This window comes from Coenobita brevimanus, chromosome 79, assembly GCF_032717465.1.
Source record: "Coenobita brevimanus isolate Jiangsu-jjx chromosome 79, ASM3271746v2, whole genome shotgun sequence".
NCBI lineage: Eukaryota > Metazoa > Arthropoda > Malacostraca > Decapoda > Coenobitidae > Coenobita > Coenobita brevimanus.
In genome coordinates, this window is record NC_137032.1 from 35,589,382 (window position 1) to 35,609,030 (window position 19,649).

Genomic DNA, 19,649 nt, shown 5'->3' on the forward strand with positions numbered 1-19,649 from the left:
GAAGAGAAAATACCTGATGTTTCATAACAAGCTTAGCATACTGCATCTTCCCTTTGTTGGTATTATATTTTCCTGATTACAGATTTCCATGAATTTAGATCCTATGGGGAGGGTGCAAGAGATGCTTTAACCTCTTCAGTTTAAAAGCATTTTATATATATATATATATATATATATATACTTGCTCTTCCTTTCATTAAATGATTTTTTAATGATTTTTTAAGTTAGAATTATTGTCTGTAGAGTTCAGTAACCCCTTCACCATGATAGTTTTCTCTTAAAGAATAAAAAAAAAAAGTATAGGAAGCAAGAATAACCTAAAAAGAAAGTGGATTGGAGGGATTAATACCGGTGTTCTTCCTACAGTCCATGGAGCTCACAACCTACTTGTATCAACCATTGCCATGGTTTATACCCAGTACAGCACACAAACCATTGCCACCCTTGCACCTCCCCCATGCATCCATCAAGCATCCATCCCTGCCTCAGCTTCGCTCCCTCTCCCCTCTCCAGCCCTCAGCCGTCCCCTCTCTGGCCCTTCCTGTCCCCTCGGCTCTTCCCCTCATGAGCGCACCTCACCCTTCCCCTTGTCCTTGCAGGGTCTCTTCCTTCACTCTAATACCCCTCTGCTCCTGCCTACCCTCGCTGGCCCTCTCTTCTTTACATCCCCTCCCCTTCCTCCTCACAAACTTATCTTTCTCCCCTCTCCCAGCCCTCTGTCTTCCCTCTCCCTCGCCTTGCTCTCCCTCATTCCTGCCTACCTCTCCCCTTCCCCTTTCTGAGCCACCCTTCTCCTCTGCCTCTCTCACTCTGTCTGCTTCTCTTTGAATATATAAATCTATTTTCATCAAGTCTTCTCATATGGATGTTAATATAGATTTTTTTTTCCTTTCACTGTAACCATCTTGGTTTATACTATTTACCTTACAGTATGGAAAGAAACTTAGGGTTAATAATGAGAAAAAAATTCCACTGCTAACATGTTAAAATGAATGAACAGTGAAGGTAATTTTAAAATGCAGTATCGACTGTTGTTGGGAGGTGACCGAAACATGGCCCTGATAATCTGCACAAAAATTAAAATGGCAATCTAGTTGCAGTATTACAGTGATGAAGTGGAACTGGTCACTGTATCAAGATCATTATACCATATGAATTCCAGTGGTAATAAAGTATATATTTGTAAAATTAATTTCCAATTGATTTTTTTTTTACATACATTCAGAACAGCTTTTAATATACATTGTAAGAAGGATTCAGTACTCTAACCTAATATCAATTACCATAAATATTTTAAAGAAAGGCTTTTTTCTAAGTAGCATTATTTTTACCATAAAATGTTGATTGACACTTCTGATAAAAAATGTATATGATTTACTTTTTTTGGGTACATTATAGGCAAATGTTTCATGGGGTGAATTTCATCATCATCATCATCATCCAGACCTCCTTTCCCACCCTAGGGCAGGGTGAGGAAATGAATTTACTTTACAAAGGGCTTAATTTTGTAAATACTGTGTTTTGGGACACCATGGTTTATGTCTTTAAGTATAACACCTTTATTGTTACCTTTTTTTTCCTGTGATCCCAGACTTATTTGATGTGAACCTAATGCCCTTCTGCAGTCCACCATCCCCCCCTTTCATGGGAGAGGATTGTAAATGAGGGACGTTTATATGGCTGAGCTGCCTGGTTATGGCAGTACTCGTGCCACTGCAAGAAGTCTTTCTCTAGAACCCCATTTTTTCACGTTGCTAACAAGCAAGTTAGTGCTGCCTTATGAGACTCCCAGAGACTCCTAGACTGAGTGAGCAAAATCCATCAACTGCAGTATGATACCTTTTGTAACTGACTTGCTGTTGACAGTTAATTTTAACCAGCTTTGAAGAGATTCCTCATAGTGAAGATGTTACCATAAAATGGCAGCACATATATATAGTTAAACCTATTAAACTAGTGCAGTACGTCTTAGTGGTTGACATTACCAATATTTTTATATACATTTGTCTTCCCCAGCATTGTATTCAAAACCATTTTGTTTAGGAAGGGCCACATTATAACTGTTGAGTCCTTACCATGATTTAACATATTGATTGTGGAAGTTGCACAAAATTGTCAGGGTATAGCAATAATAAATTAAGGAGTTATAGTGCTTCAGGAGTCTTTCCCCCATCACTATGCCAATCCTATCACAGTACCTCCTTAAAGATGCAGTCAGATAGGCTCTTTCCCCATCACTATGCAAGTCCTATTTCTCCCCTTAAAGATGTGGCCAGATAGGATCTAGAAGCAGAAAAAAGTACACATCAGATTACTGTCAAAGAACATGCTGTGTGAAGTGGGTTACACAGTCATTTAAGCCATTGAAATCCAGAGTCCCTCATAATTATGAAGTCAATATAATTTTCTTCATTTCTAAAGTGGTGCTTCACCGTAACACCTGTGGGATTGTCACTCCATGATTCAAAGGTTAAAGGAGTGCTGGACCTGTCATTATTCATCTGTACATCTCATCCATTTATATGCCTCTTTCATTTCTTAACTTTTTCACCATCCTTACACAGCTGTCACACTCTCTCACATTTTTGGCTGTCACACTGCTTTCCATCTTCAGACTGTGTCATATACAGTATACACACCCTGTTTAAAAATTTTGTATGACTTCCTTTAATACATACAGGTACCTTCTTCCCCTATTTCAGTTTCATAAATGCACATTTTTCATATTTATCTTTTTTTATCCCTCCTCCCATTGCTAACAATCCTCATTTCCAATGCTTTCACTCTTGTCCTGTTCACTTATTCCATAGCTAGTCTTGTACATACATAAAAGTGGACATTCATTTTCATGCAGTCTCCATACTCAGTCTGTCCATCCATCGTCCAGTCCTTACTTGCCTCATCAGTAGCATAGGGGCCCTGGGCTATGTTACTCAACCTCAGCATTTAAAGCAAGGGTGACCAACCTCACTCTCTCAAGTATCATTGTGTGTGCAATAAACCCCATCCACCTCTCAGACAGAAACCCTTACAGGCTTGATCTGGTTGGAGCAGCTACACCCACTAGACCACCAGGTGCCATTTGATTATATGGTTACCACCCAGTTTAGTAATGGCTTCCTGATTTTCCAGGGTTCCAGGAAACCATTTGATTTGTCACTCAGAATGGGTAAGAAGATCCAGAAGTAAGAAAATACATGAATTATAAAATGCCCAATATACTGTACTGGCTCATACATCCATTCACTTATCACTGAAGCCTTAAATATAAATACTGTATATATATACCTGTATTATCATTCTTCAGGGAGTTGCTTGAAAATAAATAAAACAAGACATACCATAACTTATCACTAGTGACGTGCAACACCAGGATACAAACACAAGCATACTTCCTCTGTTTTATTTGAAGTCTTTAAAGTAATACAATAAAATTTGTTTACTTTTTGTCTTTGCTTCATTATTCATATGCAAAACTTCACACAGTTGGTGACTCAAGGCCTAAGTCAATGTGATATAATCAGGGATTAAGATCCTCAAACACATTCACAACGACAAAACACGCATTTTACTCATGGCTACAATTTCAATACTATATATACAATTTGAAAACCAGACTTCTGATAACATAATTTATTTTGAAGAGATAAATCCAGAACCTAGTACCTTAAGTGCATGGATTATGAATTTTACCTGCTTTACTGTCTTTAACCCCTTAAATCTGGATGACGATCATATTTCTTTAGTTTATCCTTGCTGATACCAGATCATTTTACTCAACTTAAGAGAGGTCTCTTTCACTGAAGGGGTTTATTAATCCTTTAGCCAACTCCTTCAGTTCAAAAGGCATCTCCCGAACAGCACAGTGCTCTGGAGACAGCAGAAATAAAATAAAAATTACGTTCCCAGGTTGAAGAGGTTAAAATGAATATTGTACATAAGGAGAAACTGACATTGCCTGGGGACCCCAAACCTCTGACTGTATCACTGCTGGAGGGATTTGCTCATGGACTGTTAGTATTCTGCAAGATCTCACCATCTTCATTCTTCTTGAGCTCTTACAATGTACAACAGTGAAATTTTGATTATTCTTATTGCAGAACAGCCAATTAACCCATCAATAGATTTAAACTGCAGAATATAGAAAGAAATATGAAATTTACCTCATCTAACTTGCCATGCAAGGTAATGAAGTAATGGAGAGAAGTACAGTAGATATGAAACCAAAAAGCTCCAATCTTAGTTTTAATAGAAAGAGACATGCTTCAAAAAACAGTCCAAACCAGGCAAATGGCAATGAATATCTTGGTCAAAAATTTGTACTCTTTCACACAAAATTTCGTGTAAAAATTATGCATCCAAGAAAACTAACAAGAGGAGTGACTGACTCTTGGCTAACCAAACAAACCTCAACTGTATCTGGCAACTAGCATGCACTTATGAAGTGATGGAGACTCACTTATGAACAATAATAAACAAACTTAACAGGGTATACAGAGGAATGCACTGAACCTCTTACTAGCCCTTCTACCCAACCATTATTAATATCAATTATGATTATTGTAACCCCCCCCTCCCAATTCAGAGGTGAGTTTATACAATTATGAAAGGTTTAAGTACTACCAAATATGAAGAGGTCTGAATACAAGGGCATGCCATTAAGTGCAATACTCTGTACACAGATCAGGTGTTTTAAGTTGCAGTCTCCCCTCATAAGTTTCTCAAACAACTACTAACACACAGTTCTTGATACTGCAGATCAATGTCAAGGTAACAGATGCCAAACACACCAACTACATTAAATACTGTGGACATCAGTAATTACAGGCAGCCAACAGCCACCACAGCACCTAAACTGTATGTCAGAAATTTTTAGAATTTCTCTTAAAATCAATTATAAAGAATGAAAAAATAATTTTATATGTTTTCAAGACTGTACAATACGGATCATACAAGTGACCTTATGCTATGTTCATTGTCCCAGGAAGGACAACTGCAATATTAGGATGTTACTGAAAGCTTTTAAAGGCATTTTTTGTGAAAGGAAAGTCAGCAAGTTACAAAGCACAGGAATCCTTCACCTAGTGGCACTCCACATCTGTTTGTGGAACCGTAAGTCCATAAGTTAACTTGAGAATAAAATGTCTGAGCTAAGACGTGGGTGCTGTATGTAGCGTCCACCAGCCTGGCACAGGTCATACATAAAACACAACAAGACCCATCATATTGCTTTCATGAGAATGTTGACTGGTTCTGAAGTAAAACAAGCTATAGTTAATTTAATATATATATATATATATATATCTCTATACATATGTCTGTCTTCAAAAATAAAATGTCTTGATCTGCCTGTGCTGTTTGAATTAAGCTAAATGAGCTACACCTAAAAAGTTCTCACCATCATGAATGAACGAATGCCCCTTCCACCAAATGCACGGATAATGTAGTTACAACACACACAAAAAAAGGGAATGCTGACAACAGCAACTAGACTGTACAACTGGAGTCAACCTTGGCAAGATCAAACAAATTGGGGGAAAAAAAAAAAAAAAAAAAAAATCACACCAAATGGCAATATTCTGCCCATTGTAAAAGCTCAATAACACCTCTAAATGCTCATGGACAGATAAATTATTTTAAACAAAATGTTTATGAACTGTGATTGCCATTACTTGACCTCTCATGGAGAGACAATCAGATCTCCTTTACGGCTAACTATAAAATTAAAATTACATCCAAAGTTATCAAGTATTTGAGCACCTTTGAAACCAATGTTTTACATTACTTCAAGGGGTTGCCAAATAAATCAATTTTGTACAGTTGCATTTCACGTTAATGCAATGCAAAAAAAGTTTTAAAGACTGAATCTGAACTGATAACTTTGGACAACAAAATAATCTCTCATGTCAGCTTGTCTGGCAGCAAAATCTAACAAAGCATACTGTCTAGTAGGAAATACTACCTTCCAAACAACTACAGTAAGCAAGTGAAGAAAGCTCCTAAAAATAATTACAGGATTTAAATTTACAATTAAAAGATACTTCTTTTTACAAGTCACAATAAAATACAACAACATGGTTTCAGCACTAACTTGGTGTCCATAATAGAGCCATGTAATAAAAATACATGGAATATACAAAGGAAAACAAATGCCTAATGTGCTATCACCATGTTGAGAGCTGCCTTCACTCTTTAAGGGAGGATGCAACTGCTGTCCCTTGGAATCCAACTTTCAGGCTTTGGCAGGTGCAGGAACACTCTCAATGGTCAATGCAAACGTTTTCACAATGAGTTCACAAATACTCTAAGTACATGGGAGTGCATAAAATTTTTATACAAAATTTACATATTAAAAATGTTTACACTCTCTTACGATGGTGACGTGATAATTTCATGCTGTTTAGTGTAGCCAAAGAGACAACTAGAAAGGGATTGGAATGTGATAAGGGTCAGACAGTCGATGACATGGGGTGACTGACACATACCTAAGTGGGCCAAATTGAAATCAACCCACCAAAACTAGCAGCAACAACGGAGAAAAACTCTAGTGCTCACAGCTACAGGGAGATCATGGCACAAGATTACCTACAGCTTGCATCATTCAGCACCACACTAGTCCAAGCTTGACCAAGATCTCACTTGGGTTGAAAGATTAGGTCACTGAGCCCAGCACCATCTCAGGTGTAGGTATGAGTCAAGATGTGGTGAGGGTCAGAGTATAGGGAGTGCCCATGCTGCCGGATCAATAAGCTACCAGAGGCTGCCATGGTCGAGGCCAGGATCAGGTGCTCACACTACCTCGGCCAAAAGACCAAACATGGGAAGATAATGTGTCCCAGGAGGTAAGTGAGCAGCATGGGCAACAGGTGTGCCGTGAGAACCCGCCAAAGTGTGGGTCACTCCATGTGGTGGTGGTTGTTGGTGGGCATTACTGCTGGCCACTACAGTGGGAGTTGGGAGAGAGACAGTGGCTGTTTGGGCCACTGAGGGGGTGGCCTGAGGTGCAGCCACACTAGAGACACCACCCACTTGGATAGAGCCATGGGTGGGCTGTGAGCTGGGCTGAGCTGTACTAACATTAACACCCTTCAGGTGAGAGCGCATGTGCTTGGTGAGGTGCTCACGGCGAGAGAACGCCTTGCCACAAGAGCTGCAGGCATGAGGTTTCTCACCGGAGTGAGTGAGTACGTGACGCCGCAGGTGTTCATTACGGATGAAGGATTTTCCACACACCCCACACTGGTAGGGACGTGGTACTGGCTCCCCATGCTGGTTGAGACCTCTGGTGGAACCCCCAGAAGTGCCTCCGCCTCCATGACTGCTGGTTCCCTGTCCAGTGTGGTGGGTACTGGATGCTGTCGTAACAACCGACGTGGGCACTGATGACCCAGTCCCTTGTGGGTTGATAGTCACAAGCCGTCCATTTTGATCAGTAGTCTGCAGCAGCAAGGTTGTGGCCAAACCTGAAAACATCATTCTTATACTATAAACTCTCACCTCCAGAATGTATTGAATGTACATTACTATATACACATTCTTACTTACACTAAATACACAAACACACAAAAATCCCCTTTATCTTCTGTGTGTGTATATATCTATAAGAAAGTTTTAGTAGAATCTATGTAATTTACACAGCATGAGAAAGCACTCTTCATATGTTACTTTTTTCTTGAATATAAAAACATACTTACAGATCTCTGCTTATGCAATTATCCAACTTTACATAGGTGGATTTATAATTATGTGGTCAACCAATTTATACAAATTTTCCTTTGTGTACAAAGCACAAACTTCTTCTTTTTTTTTTTTTTAACAAAGAGAATGGGCCAAGCATTAAGAACCTGCAAAAGCTGATATTTAAAAACAAAAGAACCAGGTCTTCCAGTTGATTTTATTTCCTATGCCAAGAAAGTCAGCATCTTGGCTCAGATTGCTTCAGTTCTGTATGCATCATTACAGAAAAACTTGGATGGATGGTGGTAGGTGGGGGTGTCCAACATCCACTAATTTGATGTGGTGCTGCCTACTTCTTCCTGCATGTCTATCACTTCTGTGTCTGTCCTCCTCTATTCCTATTTCCTCCCATCCTCCTTGTCAGTATCTATTCCTCTTCTTTCCACTTCAGGTGGCTCTACACTGAGTGACAAGCTAAATGGTTTCCAGTAACTAAGGAATCCATTTACAATGTTGGGTGGTAACCATATAGCCAAAAACAGGGTGATGTGGAGCCTACTATGGCACTCCTGTAAACTAAGTGGAAACACAAATGCAGCATTCACCCAGGAACCAAACCTCCACACTAATTGCTATGTCTTTTTGTAGTAAGGTGTTGTCAGCTGCATGGGAATAATGATTCACTGCACAGGATGGCTCTGTGGGGGTGGGTGATTGCCTGCAGTTGATAGGTCTGCTTAATCAGACAATGAAGTAACATAACAACCATTGGATGGAACTGTACCAAATCTAGAATAACTAAGGAACATCAGACAACAAGTGAACACATTTTGGGCAAAAAAGGTCAAAGGTCAAGGTCACAAACATGGACCATGATGCCCTGGCAGAAATATGTGCTCTCTGACTGCCCTTGTGTGTGTGTAGAAGGGGTTTAGTTACTGCCTCCACCAGCACCTTCATTACAGGCTGCCTCTCCCAAGACGAATAAAATCATCCGGTAGCAGCACAAAGGAAATAAAAAGGATGTCCATTGGTTGATGATGCTACAAATATAGAAGTCAGAGGAAGGAAAGACAGATAAGAAAGAAGTCCAAGTGCTAACATTCTGAACATGAAAGACTGAGAATACCAGGTTAAATCTTAGGCCATCAATGTGGACAAAGAATGGGTGAAAGCAAATACTTGAAACAAGTACTGTGTGCCCGCAGTAATGAGAGAGGAACAGAAAACTCAGAAGAGCAATGGTATTACGAGGAAGTCATGTAAAAGATGGTGTAAAAGTATGGTATGGCGAGGGAGTCATGTGAAAGTTGGTGTCAAGGACGGTATAAAGGAGGAGTCAGGCAAAAGACATGGTCATGGATGATATATAAAAGGAGTCAGGTAGTCATGTGAAAGACTGTCAAGTATGGTATGAAGATGAGGGAACTGAGGCACTATATGCAGGGAAACAGTATCTATAAAGGATTCTAACCAATTTACAGGATAAACAAGTCTCCATATAACAATGAACTACTGTATTTATTATTGACAGTTTTGTATTTGGTCCCTTAAATAATTACTCTGATTTGATTGTGAAGAGTTTGATAGCTGTAAGAGAAAAGACACACATACGTGTATACACAAGCAATCTTAAACACATCTTAAGAGTTCACAAATAAAGCTCAGGGTTCCCTGTGCCCTGTTCAGGGATAATATATTGTATAAGGGAAAGAGAGACTAACTAGAAGAGTGTATGTGAGTGAGCTGGAGGGGGGGACACTAAGATGAATTGAAGGGATGGAGTGGAGATAAATGAGGGAGTGGTCTGAGTTAGGAGAGCAGCCAAATGGTAGAGGACTGGGCGACATGGAGGTGAGTCGTTTGTGGCCATCCCTTGTAGGATTAAGGTGTCTGGCTATAGATAGATAGACAGACAGAAATATAGGATTAAGATGCACCACTGCCTCTATGTATGAATGTTGAAGTGCTGAGAAGGATGCCATAATGAGTGTCAGGAAGCAGCAAAGAGGGATCACTGTGCAAAGCAACAGGGTCCAATGTACAGCTCAGAACACTGATGAATAACAGACTGAGCTGGTGAATGGATATAACCCTGAGGAACACCACTGCTTATAGTTTTCCTGGCCACCTACAACAGTAGGTACAGTAATGTACAACCAGGAAGAAAACCTGAGCTGGAGCCACAAATGGAATGACAGAATACAAAGAAAAGTCTGGAAATACAAGATCTGTGCCAGTCTTGGTTGACAAACTTTGAGATGACCTGGCAAGATTTCAAAGGTTTCAACAAAATCCAAACAGGATGACCAAGAATATGAAAGGAATACAAGACCAACAGTGAAGCACTCCAAATGAAATTCATATTGGCAATCTGAATGGTTGAGAACAAAAGTGTTTCAAAATCTTGCTGGGGACTCGCAGACACATGAAGTACGAGAGATTAAGGAAATTAGGTAATAGTGACAGCAGGGACTGACCACTCCTCTTCAGACAAGCTCAACAGAACAAACTTCCAAAAAGATGTTACACGGTCCAATCATTCTTCCTCAGACAGCCTGAATAAGAATAACTTCAAGCAAGATAAAAGTAGGGATCAATCACTCTTCTTTAGACAGCCTGAATAAGAACAATTTCCAGCAAAATAAAAGAAGAGATTGAACACTCTTCATCTGACAGGATGATTAATAGTTAGCTTCCACAAGTTGACAAGGATGAAAGGTTGTCTTGCAGAGAGTCAACAGTCCTGTACATTCAAATCTGTCTGAGTAAATTACTGAATATCCAATGACTGGACGATGGATGGATGGATCACTTTTTATTCATCGTTCTACAGTATGAACTGGATACTGCGCTGTAAGACTTAATATATGTTCTATGTACCATCAGAACATGTACTGAACTTCTGGAGCTCAATAGATAGAAAGTTCTGCAGACATATTTTTAAACCTGGTACTTCATGAAATAGAAGCCCTATACATGACACCACAATTTCTAATACTGATAAACACCAAGAATAATAATAGCACCGTAAATTACTCATAATCATAGGGTGGCCGAATATTGCAATGCTTTGTCCATGTTTCAGAATGATATGAGCAGTATGAGGGCCAGTACTTTTTTGTTTGACAATACATCTAATGCTGGTAAGTCTTGTAATATCAGGTGTTAATGGGGGCTGATATGATGACAAAAGGATAATGTCATCTGTGCTATAATTTTATCACTCTGTGTGCTTCAAAATTTGCTAGATGCTTAAAATATTCTCCATTTATGTCATGTATAATGTGGTAGGTGGGGGCGCTCACCATCCATTCACTCGATGTAGTGCTGCTCCCGGGTGTCTGCCCTTTCCACTCCTCCAACCTTCTTTCCTTCCATCCTCTTCTGACTTTTTTTCCTTCATTCTTTCCTCGTCTTTCTGCCTATGGGTGACTTTACACTCCCTCTTCTGTCTTTCTTTCATTCATTCTTTCCTCTTCCTTCTGCCTGTGGGTGACTACACTGAATGACTAGCCAAATGGTTTCCTGCTCACCAAGAAACCACTTACTATGCTGGGTGGTAACCATATAACCAAATTTTGGCGCCTGGTGGTTTATGGCACTCCAATCGGATTGAGCCGGAGAAGGTTTATATCCAAGGGATGGTTGGGGTTTATTTCTCATGTAATGCCATAAAGGGATGAGTGAGGCTGGTCACTCTCATCTTAAATGTCAGGACCAACTTGCCTAGCCCCGGGCTCCTACGCTCCTCATGAGGCAATGTAGGATTGGATGATGAATGAATGAATGAATGAATGTCATGTATAGGAGCTAAATCTGGAGGACACAGCAGCCTGGGGTGGATGAAGGTAATCACACAAGAAACATCCTTAAGGGCTTCAGTCCCATTTGAATTTTCCTGTTAAAGTTCAACTGAAAACAGCTACTGTGGGGCGCAAAATTGCATAAGCAAAGATCCGACAGCAATATATGAGAATATTGTAACCAACTGCCGGAATCCTAAAGTAAATATGCTAAACTACAGACTTAGTTTGTGAAGCTTTGTGATTAGTAAGGTTCATGTCATTCAAGATTCTAATTATATATATAAGTCTGAACTGAGGGGAATACTAGATGAAACACAGCAATTTACAACCAATTTCATGTCACTAATATGAAACTATTTATAAGAAGCACCAGACCAATAATCAAGCATAACACAATGAAGACTACTAGGGAAGAGAAAGGAGGAAGGGATTTGATTCATTCATAATTTCATGCACAACCAAAAAAAATCTGTGGTCTTGGCTAGATGTGCTTCTACATTAAACCCTTCAGTCTAATGATGTATTCTTCCTTCTTACCAGGCTACCACCAAATTACTGTATTCTGCTTAGGCCAGACTTCTAATGATGGGTTAATCAAGGCTATATCTAACTCCTCCAGTTCAAAGTCTATCCAAAGCAGAATAAATCTGTTAGGTGGCAGCTCTGATGAAATGCGTAATACAGCATTGAAGAAGATAGTTTGTGGTAACTTAATACATCACACCGATTCACTATTTCAATATTCCAAACTGGTCACTTTAACTGTACATTACTATACAGTATTCTCTTCACTTTAACTACGTGCCATCTATCTATCTTGAATACTAAACTGTGGCAATATATTAACGCTAGAATATGTTGCTAATCACAAAGCAGTGCAACTGAAAGGCTGCACAGCCACAGTGTACTTTCCATCACTGAGCTACACAAAACAGGCTGCAAAAGGATGAAAATTTCCACCTAGTTAAAGTGAATGAAATATCATCTGATAAACTGCTATTCATCCAATACCATTACAAAATATGACATGCCCAAAAGCTTACATAATAATAATATTCATGAGAGAACTCCAGCTTCTTGCAAAAACATCAAAGAATTGTTTTTTTTTCATATTTTACTTATATGCATTCAGATGTGTAGAACTACAAACTGACTCTGATAAATTATAAATCCTTCAATCTGAGAATGTACTTTTCATTGCATTCTTACTATCTCTAGATGACTTTATGCCCCATCAAATACACTTTATGAACTGAACTATGAAATACAGCCTCTAACTTACTTTTAATTTCCTCCTTACTATCTCCAGATGATTTTATTCCTCATCAGACTTTAACAGGGATCAGTTATAGCTGTTAAGATAATTTCCATTTCCTTCTTAGTATCTCCAGAAGACTATTCCTCTTTAGACATACTTTGTGAACGTTTAGATACCGCCTTCAATATAATTTTCTTTTCCTTCTTACTATCCTTAGATTCTATTTCCCATCAGGCAAGACTTATTAATCAATGGGGGTAAGATACAGCCTTCACTGACCCCTTCAGTACAGGAAGCCCAGGTTGAATACAATGGTCTATAAGCAGCCAGGTGCTACAGAGGGATGCTTTTATGTGGTGGCTCCAATATAGCAGGGTGGGTCAAGTGCCTGATTATACAAAGATCCCTTAACTACTTCCCTATCCCATGGAAGGACGATTGTGGAGTACAGGAGAAAGACAACTTAATACTGCTCTACCAGGCACAAATCTGATGTACTTGGGGCCACAACAACCAAAAGCAGCAAGAATAAAACTTTCAAAAATACATTACCAGATTCATGGGGTCAATATGTGCCACCAATTACACCTCTTAAAGGGAGTTTATTTATTTATTTATCTTTTAAAATAAAGGTAAAACTATTAAGTAGTAACAGACCTCTTGAGAGATAGTAAGGAACTAATTTGGTGCTGGTGTCTTTACCAGGCAACCAGTGTCAACATGAATGCTACTCATGATTTTTAAAACAGAATATGCTTACCTTCTACAGTCTACTAGACTTCACCTCTATATTTAACCTTCTCTCACATTTTCCATCTAATGTTAGAGGGTTTTCTTGTATATAACTTGTAATGCATTATAAACTGCACTTCCTTTTTATGGAGAAAAAAAAAAAAAAAAAAAGTTACTTTAGTAGCAACACTTTACAATTAAATAATTTCCTATATTTTGGCTGAACCCAGCAGCTGAATCCAGTATAATCAATGTGTAATATGCATCTGTAGTACCCTCTAACATCACATAAACAAACAGATACAGACGCTAGTCAATGCTATTAACTGTTGACAAAGAATGGTACATTTGTTCCGTACATTATAAATGATACAAAGTTAAGGATCTTGATAGAGACATACCTTTTGTGAACTGCCTGTAGGGAAGTCCAAACTTGTTTGGGGACGTAACATTTGATGAGTTAGTAGGGTTAGTTGAAGGGCTACAATGCATGGAAGTCTTGGAAAGAGTTAACTAGAGCTATGATACTTCAGGATCATTTGAAGAATAGTACAGTACTACCACTGCTACAGAAAGCTTTAATCTACACTACACCCTCGTAGATGCAAAGATACATTATAATTACATGATTTAACTTCTCAACAACCTATCACAGGCTTGGTCAAAAACTAGGAAAAAGTGTGAAATGAGAGTGATGGTGATGATGATACAAGGGGTGAGCTGGTGAGGTGGTGATGGATATGATACCTTGAGTGTGGTGAGCAGCCAGGCGGTGGTGTGGCTGCGGGTGCTTGATGGTAGTGTGAGTGGAGGTGGGCGGCAACAGCTGCGGTACAGCTGCATGCAACAGACTCGAAGATATCTGGGCAGCCCCACTCAAGGAAGAAACGGCTGCTGAAGAAGTGGCTGAGTTCACCCCAAGCTGTGACTGAGGAGGGTTGGGTGAGTCCGCAGGTGAGGTCATGTACTCATACTCACCTGGAGTGTGTGGGTGACCGCTGGGTGGTGGGCTGTGTGGACCCGGCTTGGTGTGACTCAGCAGGTGTTTGGTCAGGTGTTCCCGCCTCGAGAAAGTCTTGTTGCACGTCGGACAATGATATGGCTTCTCCCCTGAATGGGTGAAGGAGTGACGGCGCACATGCTCATTGCGAGTGAAGCCCTTGCCACACACGGCACACTGGTATGGCCGTGTGGGCAGGTGGATGCGACGGTGGCGATCTAGGTGTGCCTTTCTCTTGAAAGTGACTCCACAGTCATCACATCTATATGGCTTGTCTACACTATGCTGGTCCACCATGTGCTCTTCAAACTGCAGAGATTTCTGCATGTCTACGCCACAGATCCAACAAACAAAAGAAGCTCCAGATGTGTCAATTCCTGGTCTAGGTACGATGGTGCCAGGGGTAATAGACCCCTGGCCTTCTCGTCGTACGTTTTCCTTCTTCGGGTAGACGCCACCGCTGCTGCTGGAACCAGGTTTTACTACTACAGGTGACGTTGCAGGTCCCCCTTGGGCGGGAGGTGTCTGTGCTGAGTTGGACCCGCCAGAGCTATAACCGTTGGACGCTACCCGCACCCCCTCTTGAGGGTTGGGCACGTACAGGAAGTGGTTGCGCACCAGGTCGGGGTTGATATTGCGCACCAGGTCTGGGTTGGTAAGAAGATTGAAGGCATCAATGTGCTGTGGTACTGACCGCTGGGAAAAGTAATGCAACACCTCGTTGACACTGTTGAAGTGCAACTGCACTACACTGTTTTTGTCCTTCTCGCCCGTGTTGAGCCCAGGTAGCCCCCCCCTAATCTCAACCTTAATTAATGGTTCAAAGTCTGTAGTGTCTGTACCCTTTTCAATGCGACTCTCGTGAGACGCGACCGACGATACCCTGGGCGGGGGTGTGAAGGCTCCCTGAGAATCATCCTTGGTGAGCTCCTGAACCTTGCTCTCCCCTGCCAACCCCGCCCCATCACTGTCATGCAGACCACCACGCTGCTGCTGTTGTGGTGGGGGCGGTGGTGGCTGCTGCTGTTGTTGTTGTGGCTGCTGACTCACTGTGGGGGCAACACTGACAGGATGACCCTGGTAGGTCACCTGACCCCCCATGGCAGCCACTCCAGCTGCCTGGGTCGCAGGTATGCCCCGACCATTGTCGATCATGTTCATTGTGAAGTCCATGGCGCCTTTATGCCTACACACCTGCAACAGAGGGAGGGTGTCAGGCCCACCCACACAACTCTACTAGAGGAGCATGAGGGAGCACGCACACACACCACCAACACCTCCACCACCACTGATCCCTACACGTCTCTCTAGGTTAGTGTAGCACCACGGTAGCTGGCCCCTCTGTCTGATGCTCACTTCCCCTCCCCTCACCCTTCCCTGTCTTCCCGGCCCTCCCTAGTTCATATCTAGCCGCCCACCCTCTCTGTTTCCCTCCCGCCTCTCGTTAGCTTCAACAGCATCGACGCGATATCACATTGCCTTTCCCAGCGGTCAGTGTCACAGCAAAATGGAAGCCATGCCAGTAGCATAGCATTATACTGAAGAATGACTATTTCTCACTTCATTTCTGGAATGTAAAAAAACAAATTTATGCAAATTGTGGATAAGCAAATAAGCAAATCATGCAAATCTTATAAATAATTTAAACATGCAACTGATCAAGTAACATCATGCATAGATAAATTAAATCATACTGACAAGCCAGTAATATTTATGATAATCAAGGTAACTGAATCAATATCCAAAAAGCAACACCCTGTCATGACTAAAGTAATTATCACAGAAATGAAAACAAGTCTTTACAATAATCCTGTACAATCGATTATGAAAACAGTTGTGGATTAATGAAGTTGTTTAAAAACACATTCCATGCTGGTGAACAAGTCTTGGCCAAACTTCACATTAAGACCACACGCTTGCGCAAGGTAAATGATGACATACAATTCCTGCAAGAAAAATACAATATTAATAAAACACTGCATTAATGAGTAAGTTAATCTCATTCCTACTATGACACTAGTAATTTACAAATATGAGGGAGACCCAATCTAAACTAATTGGAGAGAGAGAGAGAGAGAGAGAGAGAGAGAGAGAGAGACTAAAACAATTGAATCAAAGGAATGTTTTATACATTAATCTATCACCAGATCAGTCTGCAGTCTACTGGTTACACACTTCAGATGAACCTAAGGGTACTATACTACTTCTACTACTACCACCACCAATACTACTACTACTATTACTACTACTGACACCCGATGACTTTATTCAACTGAGGACAGCCGGCCCTCTACTAGTGAAAGGGCAAATAAAGCTAAATGGATCCCCTGTAGGTCATAGAGTCAAGCTTACGGTGAATAAAACCATCTGTTGGGACTCAGGAGCAAGAATAGCTAATGGAAGGCTATATCTCACCCCTCCAGTTACCAAAGCCCAACTTAAGGTGGATGAAACAAACTGGAGGCAGCAAGAATAAACTGAAGTATCATATCCATTCTGACACATCTATCTGCAGGTGAATAAAACTACCAGGAGAAGACAAGAATAAACTGAAAAATCACATCCATTCTGACACATCTTTCTATCAGTGTGTGTAACTGCAAAAGAAAGCAAGAATAAATCAAAGTACCAACTCCACTAGAATGCCTATCTTAAGGTGAACGAAATGGTCTGAAAGCTGAAGGAATATATATCCAAATATCACCCTGATTTTGAAAAGTCCATCTCAATCAGGATGAAGCTGGAGGAAACAGGAAAAACGAATCTATATCACCTTCATTTTAAAAAGTTTACTTTGTATGAAACTGTCTGGAGGTGTGAAGAATAAAGGGTATCACCATTCTCAAATGATAGAACTTGTTTGAAGATAGGGAAAAATTTAATATGTATGTCACTAGCTTCAAGGGGTTGATGTGACGCTCAAATATGTCGACACAACTAAATATTGACAACCAAGCACTACAGCAACAGTCCCCAGGTCCTTTCTGCCCACCGTCATAATCTCTCACATCCAGACTTGAAATATAAAAGCAGGCAGAGGGAGAGGGCGAGGGGAAGGAGGGATGGAAGAGAGGGGAGGAAAGAGGGGAGTGAAGAGAAAAGTTGGGGAGGTGAAGGGGAAGGTTGAGTAGGAGGGAGACTAGAGGGGAGAGCAGGCAAAAGTTGGGGAGGATAGGGGGAGAAAGCTTTTGGAGGGAGAGGGGAAGAATATTGAGAAAGGGGTGAGAGAGAGGGAGTGAGAGAGAGAGAGAGGCGAGGCTAGGAAGGAAGAGATCATTAGGGAGATAGGATAGGGGACAGTAAGAAGGGAGAGGGTTGGGGCCACATTAAGGGTGAACGAGGGAGAGACAGTAAGAGAGAGGAAGGAGGGCTCCGGAGAAAGACGTAACTTGAAAGGCGGGAATAAATGGATAATGGTAAGAAAAGACAGTGATAACAGAGGGGAAGATTTAAGAAAATTAGGATGGGGTCGGAGAGGGAGAGAAAGGGAAAGGAGAGGAGAGTGGAATTGGATAGAGGGAGAGGTAACACTGAATGGGTGGTCTGGGGGAAAAAAAAAAAAAAAAAAAAAAAAAAAAAAAAAAAAAAAAAGGGAACATGAAAGAACATTAGGAAATAACTCTGACATCAAGGAAAACACGTATTGAGTGCCAGTGAATATTGTGTGTGTGTGTGTGTGTGTGTGTGTGTGTGTGTGTGTGTGTGTGTGTGAAACTGTATGCATGTGTGTAAGAGAGATGTGAAAGGCTGGGGGAAAGACATGGTCTGAATGAGGAGGGAGTCAAGAAAACAGGAAGATGGAGGGCATACGTGGGGGGCGAAGGGACAAGAGGGAGTGAAGGGTGCGTGAAGACTAGGGGAGGGTGGTAGGGGGAGGGGAGAAATAGGGGGGTTGAATAGCTGAGAGTAGAGAAGGGTTAAGTTATAATTGGGTGGAAGGGGAGGGGTGAGGGTGAGCAGAGGGGTGAGGGAGGTAGGAAAGAAGGGGTGGTGAGTGAGGGGTGGGAAGATTGGAGAGAAGGGGGAGAGAGGAAAGGAGGGGAGGGGAAGGGTGAAGGGGAGGGCTGAGCTGAACCTGGAGGGGAGGGATAAATTAATCTGGGAGGGTGAGGGGAGGAAAGACGGGGTGTGACGGAGGAGGGTGAGGGAGAAGCGAAGGGAGGAGTAGGAGTAATCTAGGGAGTGAGGGAAGTTCAAAAATAATCTAGGGAGAGCGACTGAGGGAGAGGGAAATCTTGCGAGGACAAAGGAGAGAGGTAGGGCGCTCCCATTGAAGGTGAGGGGCGGGAAGCGACCAGCGGAAGGTGAGCAAAAGGGGGATGTTATGAGAAGAGCTGTCGTGAGGGTAAGAGTGGCGCAAGACATGAGTACAGAAGGAAGAAGATACTGTGAGGAATGATGATGATATGATGTGAATGAATGGTGAGGTTGTGAGGGACGGAAAGAGATGAGTAAGACAAGGCTGTATAATAAGGAAAGTATGGGAGGGTGAGTAATGATGAAAATGGAGATGATGTGAATAAATGTGAGGTTGTGAGGGAAAGAAAGAGACCAGTAAGACAAGGCTGTAAAATGATGATGATGTTGTAAGGATAGGTAATGACAATGGTGCATATGAATGGTAATGTTGAGGGAAAGAAATGAGCAAGACATGAGTGTAGGGTAAGGAAAAATGATGTAAGTGGTGGTGGTGATGATGATGATGGTGTGAGGACAAAAGAAGAAGACATGAGTGTGGAAGAAGGAAGATGCTGAAAGGGGTGATGATGATGATGATGATGATATAAAGGAATCATGAGGGTGTATGGATGTGGACAAGAGATGCTAATATGAATGAATGGTGAGGCTTTGAGGGCAAGAATGAGAAAACTGCTGTGAAGGTGAGAGATGATGAAATGCTGCTGCTGACGATGATAAATGAAGTGAGTAAAATGCTGAGGGTCAGTGAGGAAGATGATGGTGTGGAAAAAAAACGGTGAAGCTGTGAGGGAGGAGAAGCAGTAGGGGTGAATGGATATGAGGATGCGAATAACTGACGAGGTTGTGAGGGTGTGAGTGGAAGAAGTTGTGAGGGGTCAGATCGAGAGAGAGAGAGAGAGAGAGAGAGAGAATATGCAATAAGAGTGACAATGCAAGGAGTAAATGGCAATGTGAAAATGAAGAATTATGAATG

The 19,649-nt window shown here is 41.3% G+C and overlaps 1 protein-coding gene across 2 annotated transcripts in view; it reads right to left on the minus strand.

Moving 5' to 3' along the window:
* Positions 1–5,282: 5,282 nt before the first annotated feature.
* The window catches only part of LOC145409009 (uncharacterized), a 37,348-nt gene continuing 22,981 nt past the window's right edge, over positions 5,283–19,649 (minus strand). Inside the window, exons 2-3 of one of the 2 annotated variants that reach the window (XM_080279579.1) lie at positions 14,455–15,670; positions 5,283–7,463 (exon numbers count right to left, since the gene is read on the minus strand). In XM_080279579.1, coding sequence (XP_080135705.1) covers positions 6,790–7,463; positions 14,455–15,649 — 1,869 coding nt within the window. In that variant the 5' untranslated portion in view covers positions 15,650–15,670 and the 3' untranslated portion in view covers positions 5,283–6,789. Of the gene's footprint in view, positions 7,464–14,223; positions 15,671–19,649 lie in introns of both variants that reach the window. The other variant, XM_080279578.1, reaches the window with a different exon arrangement.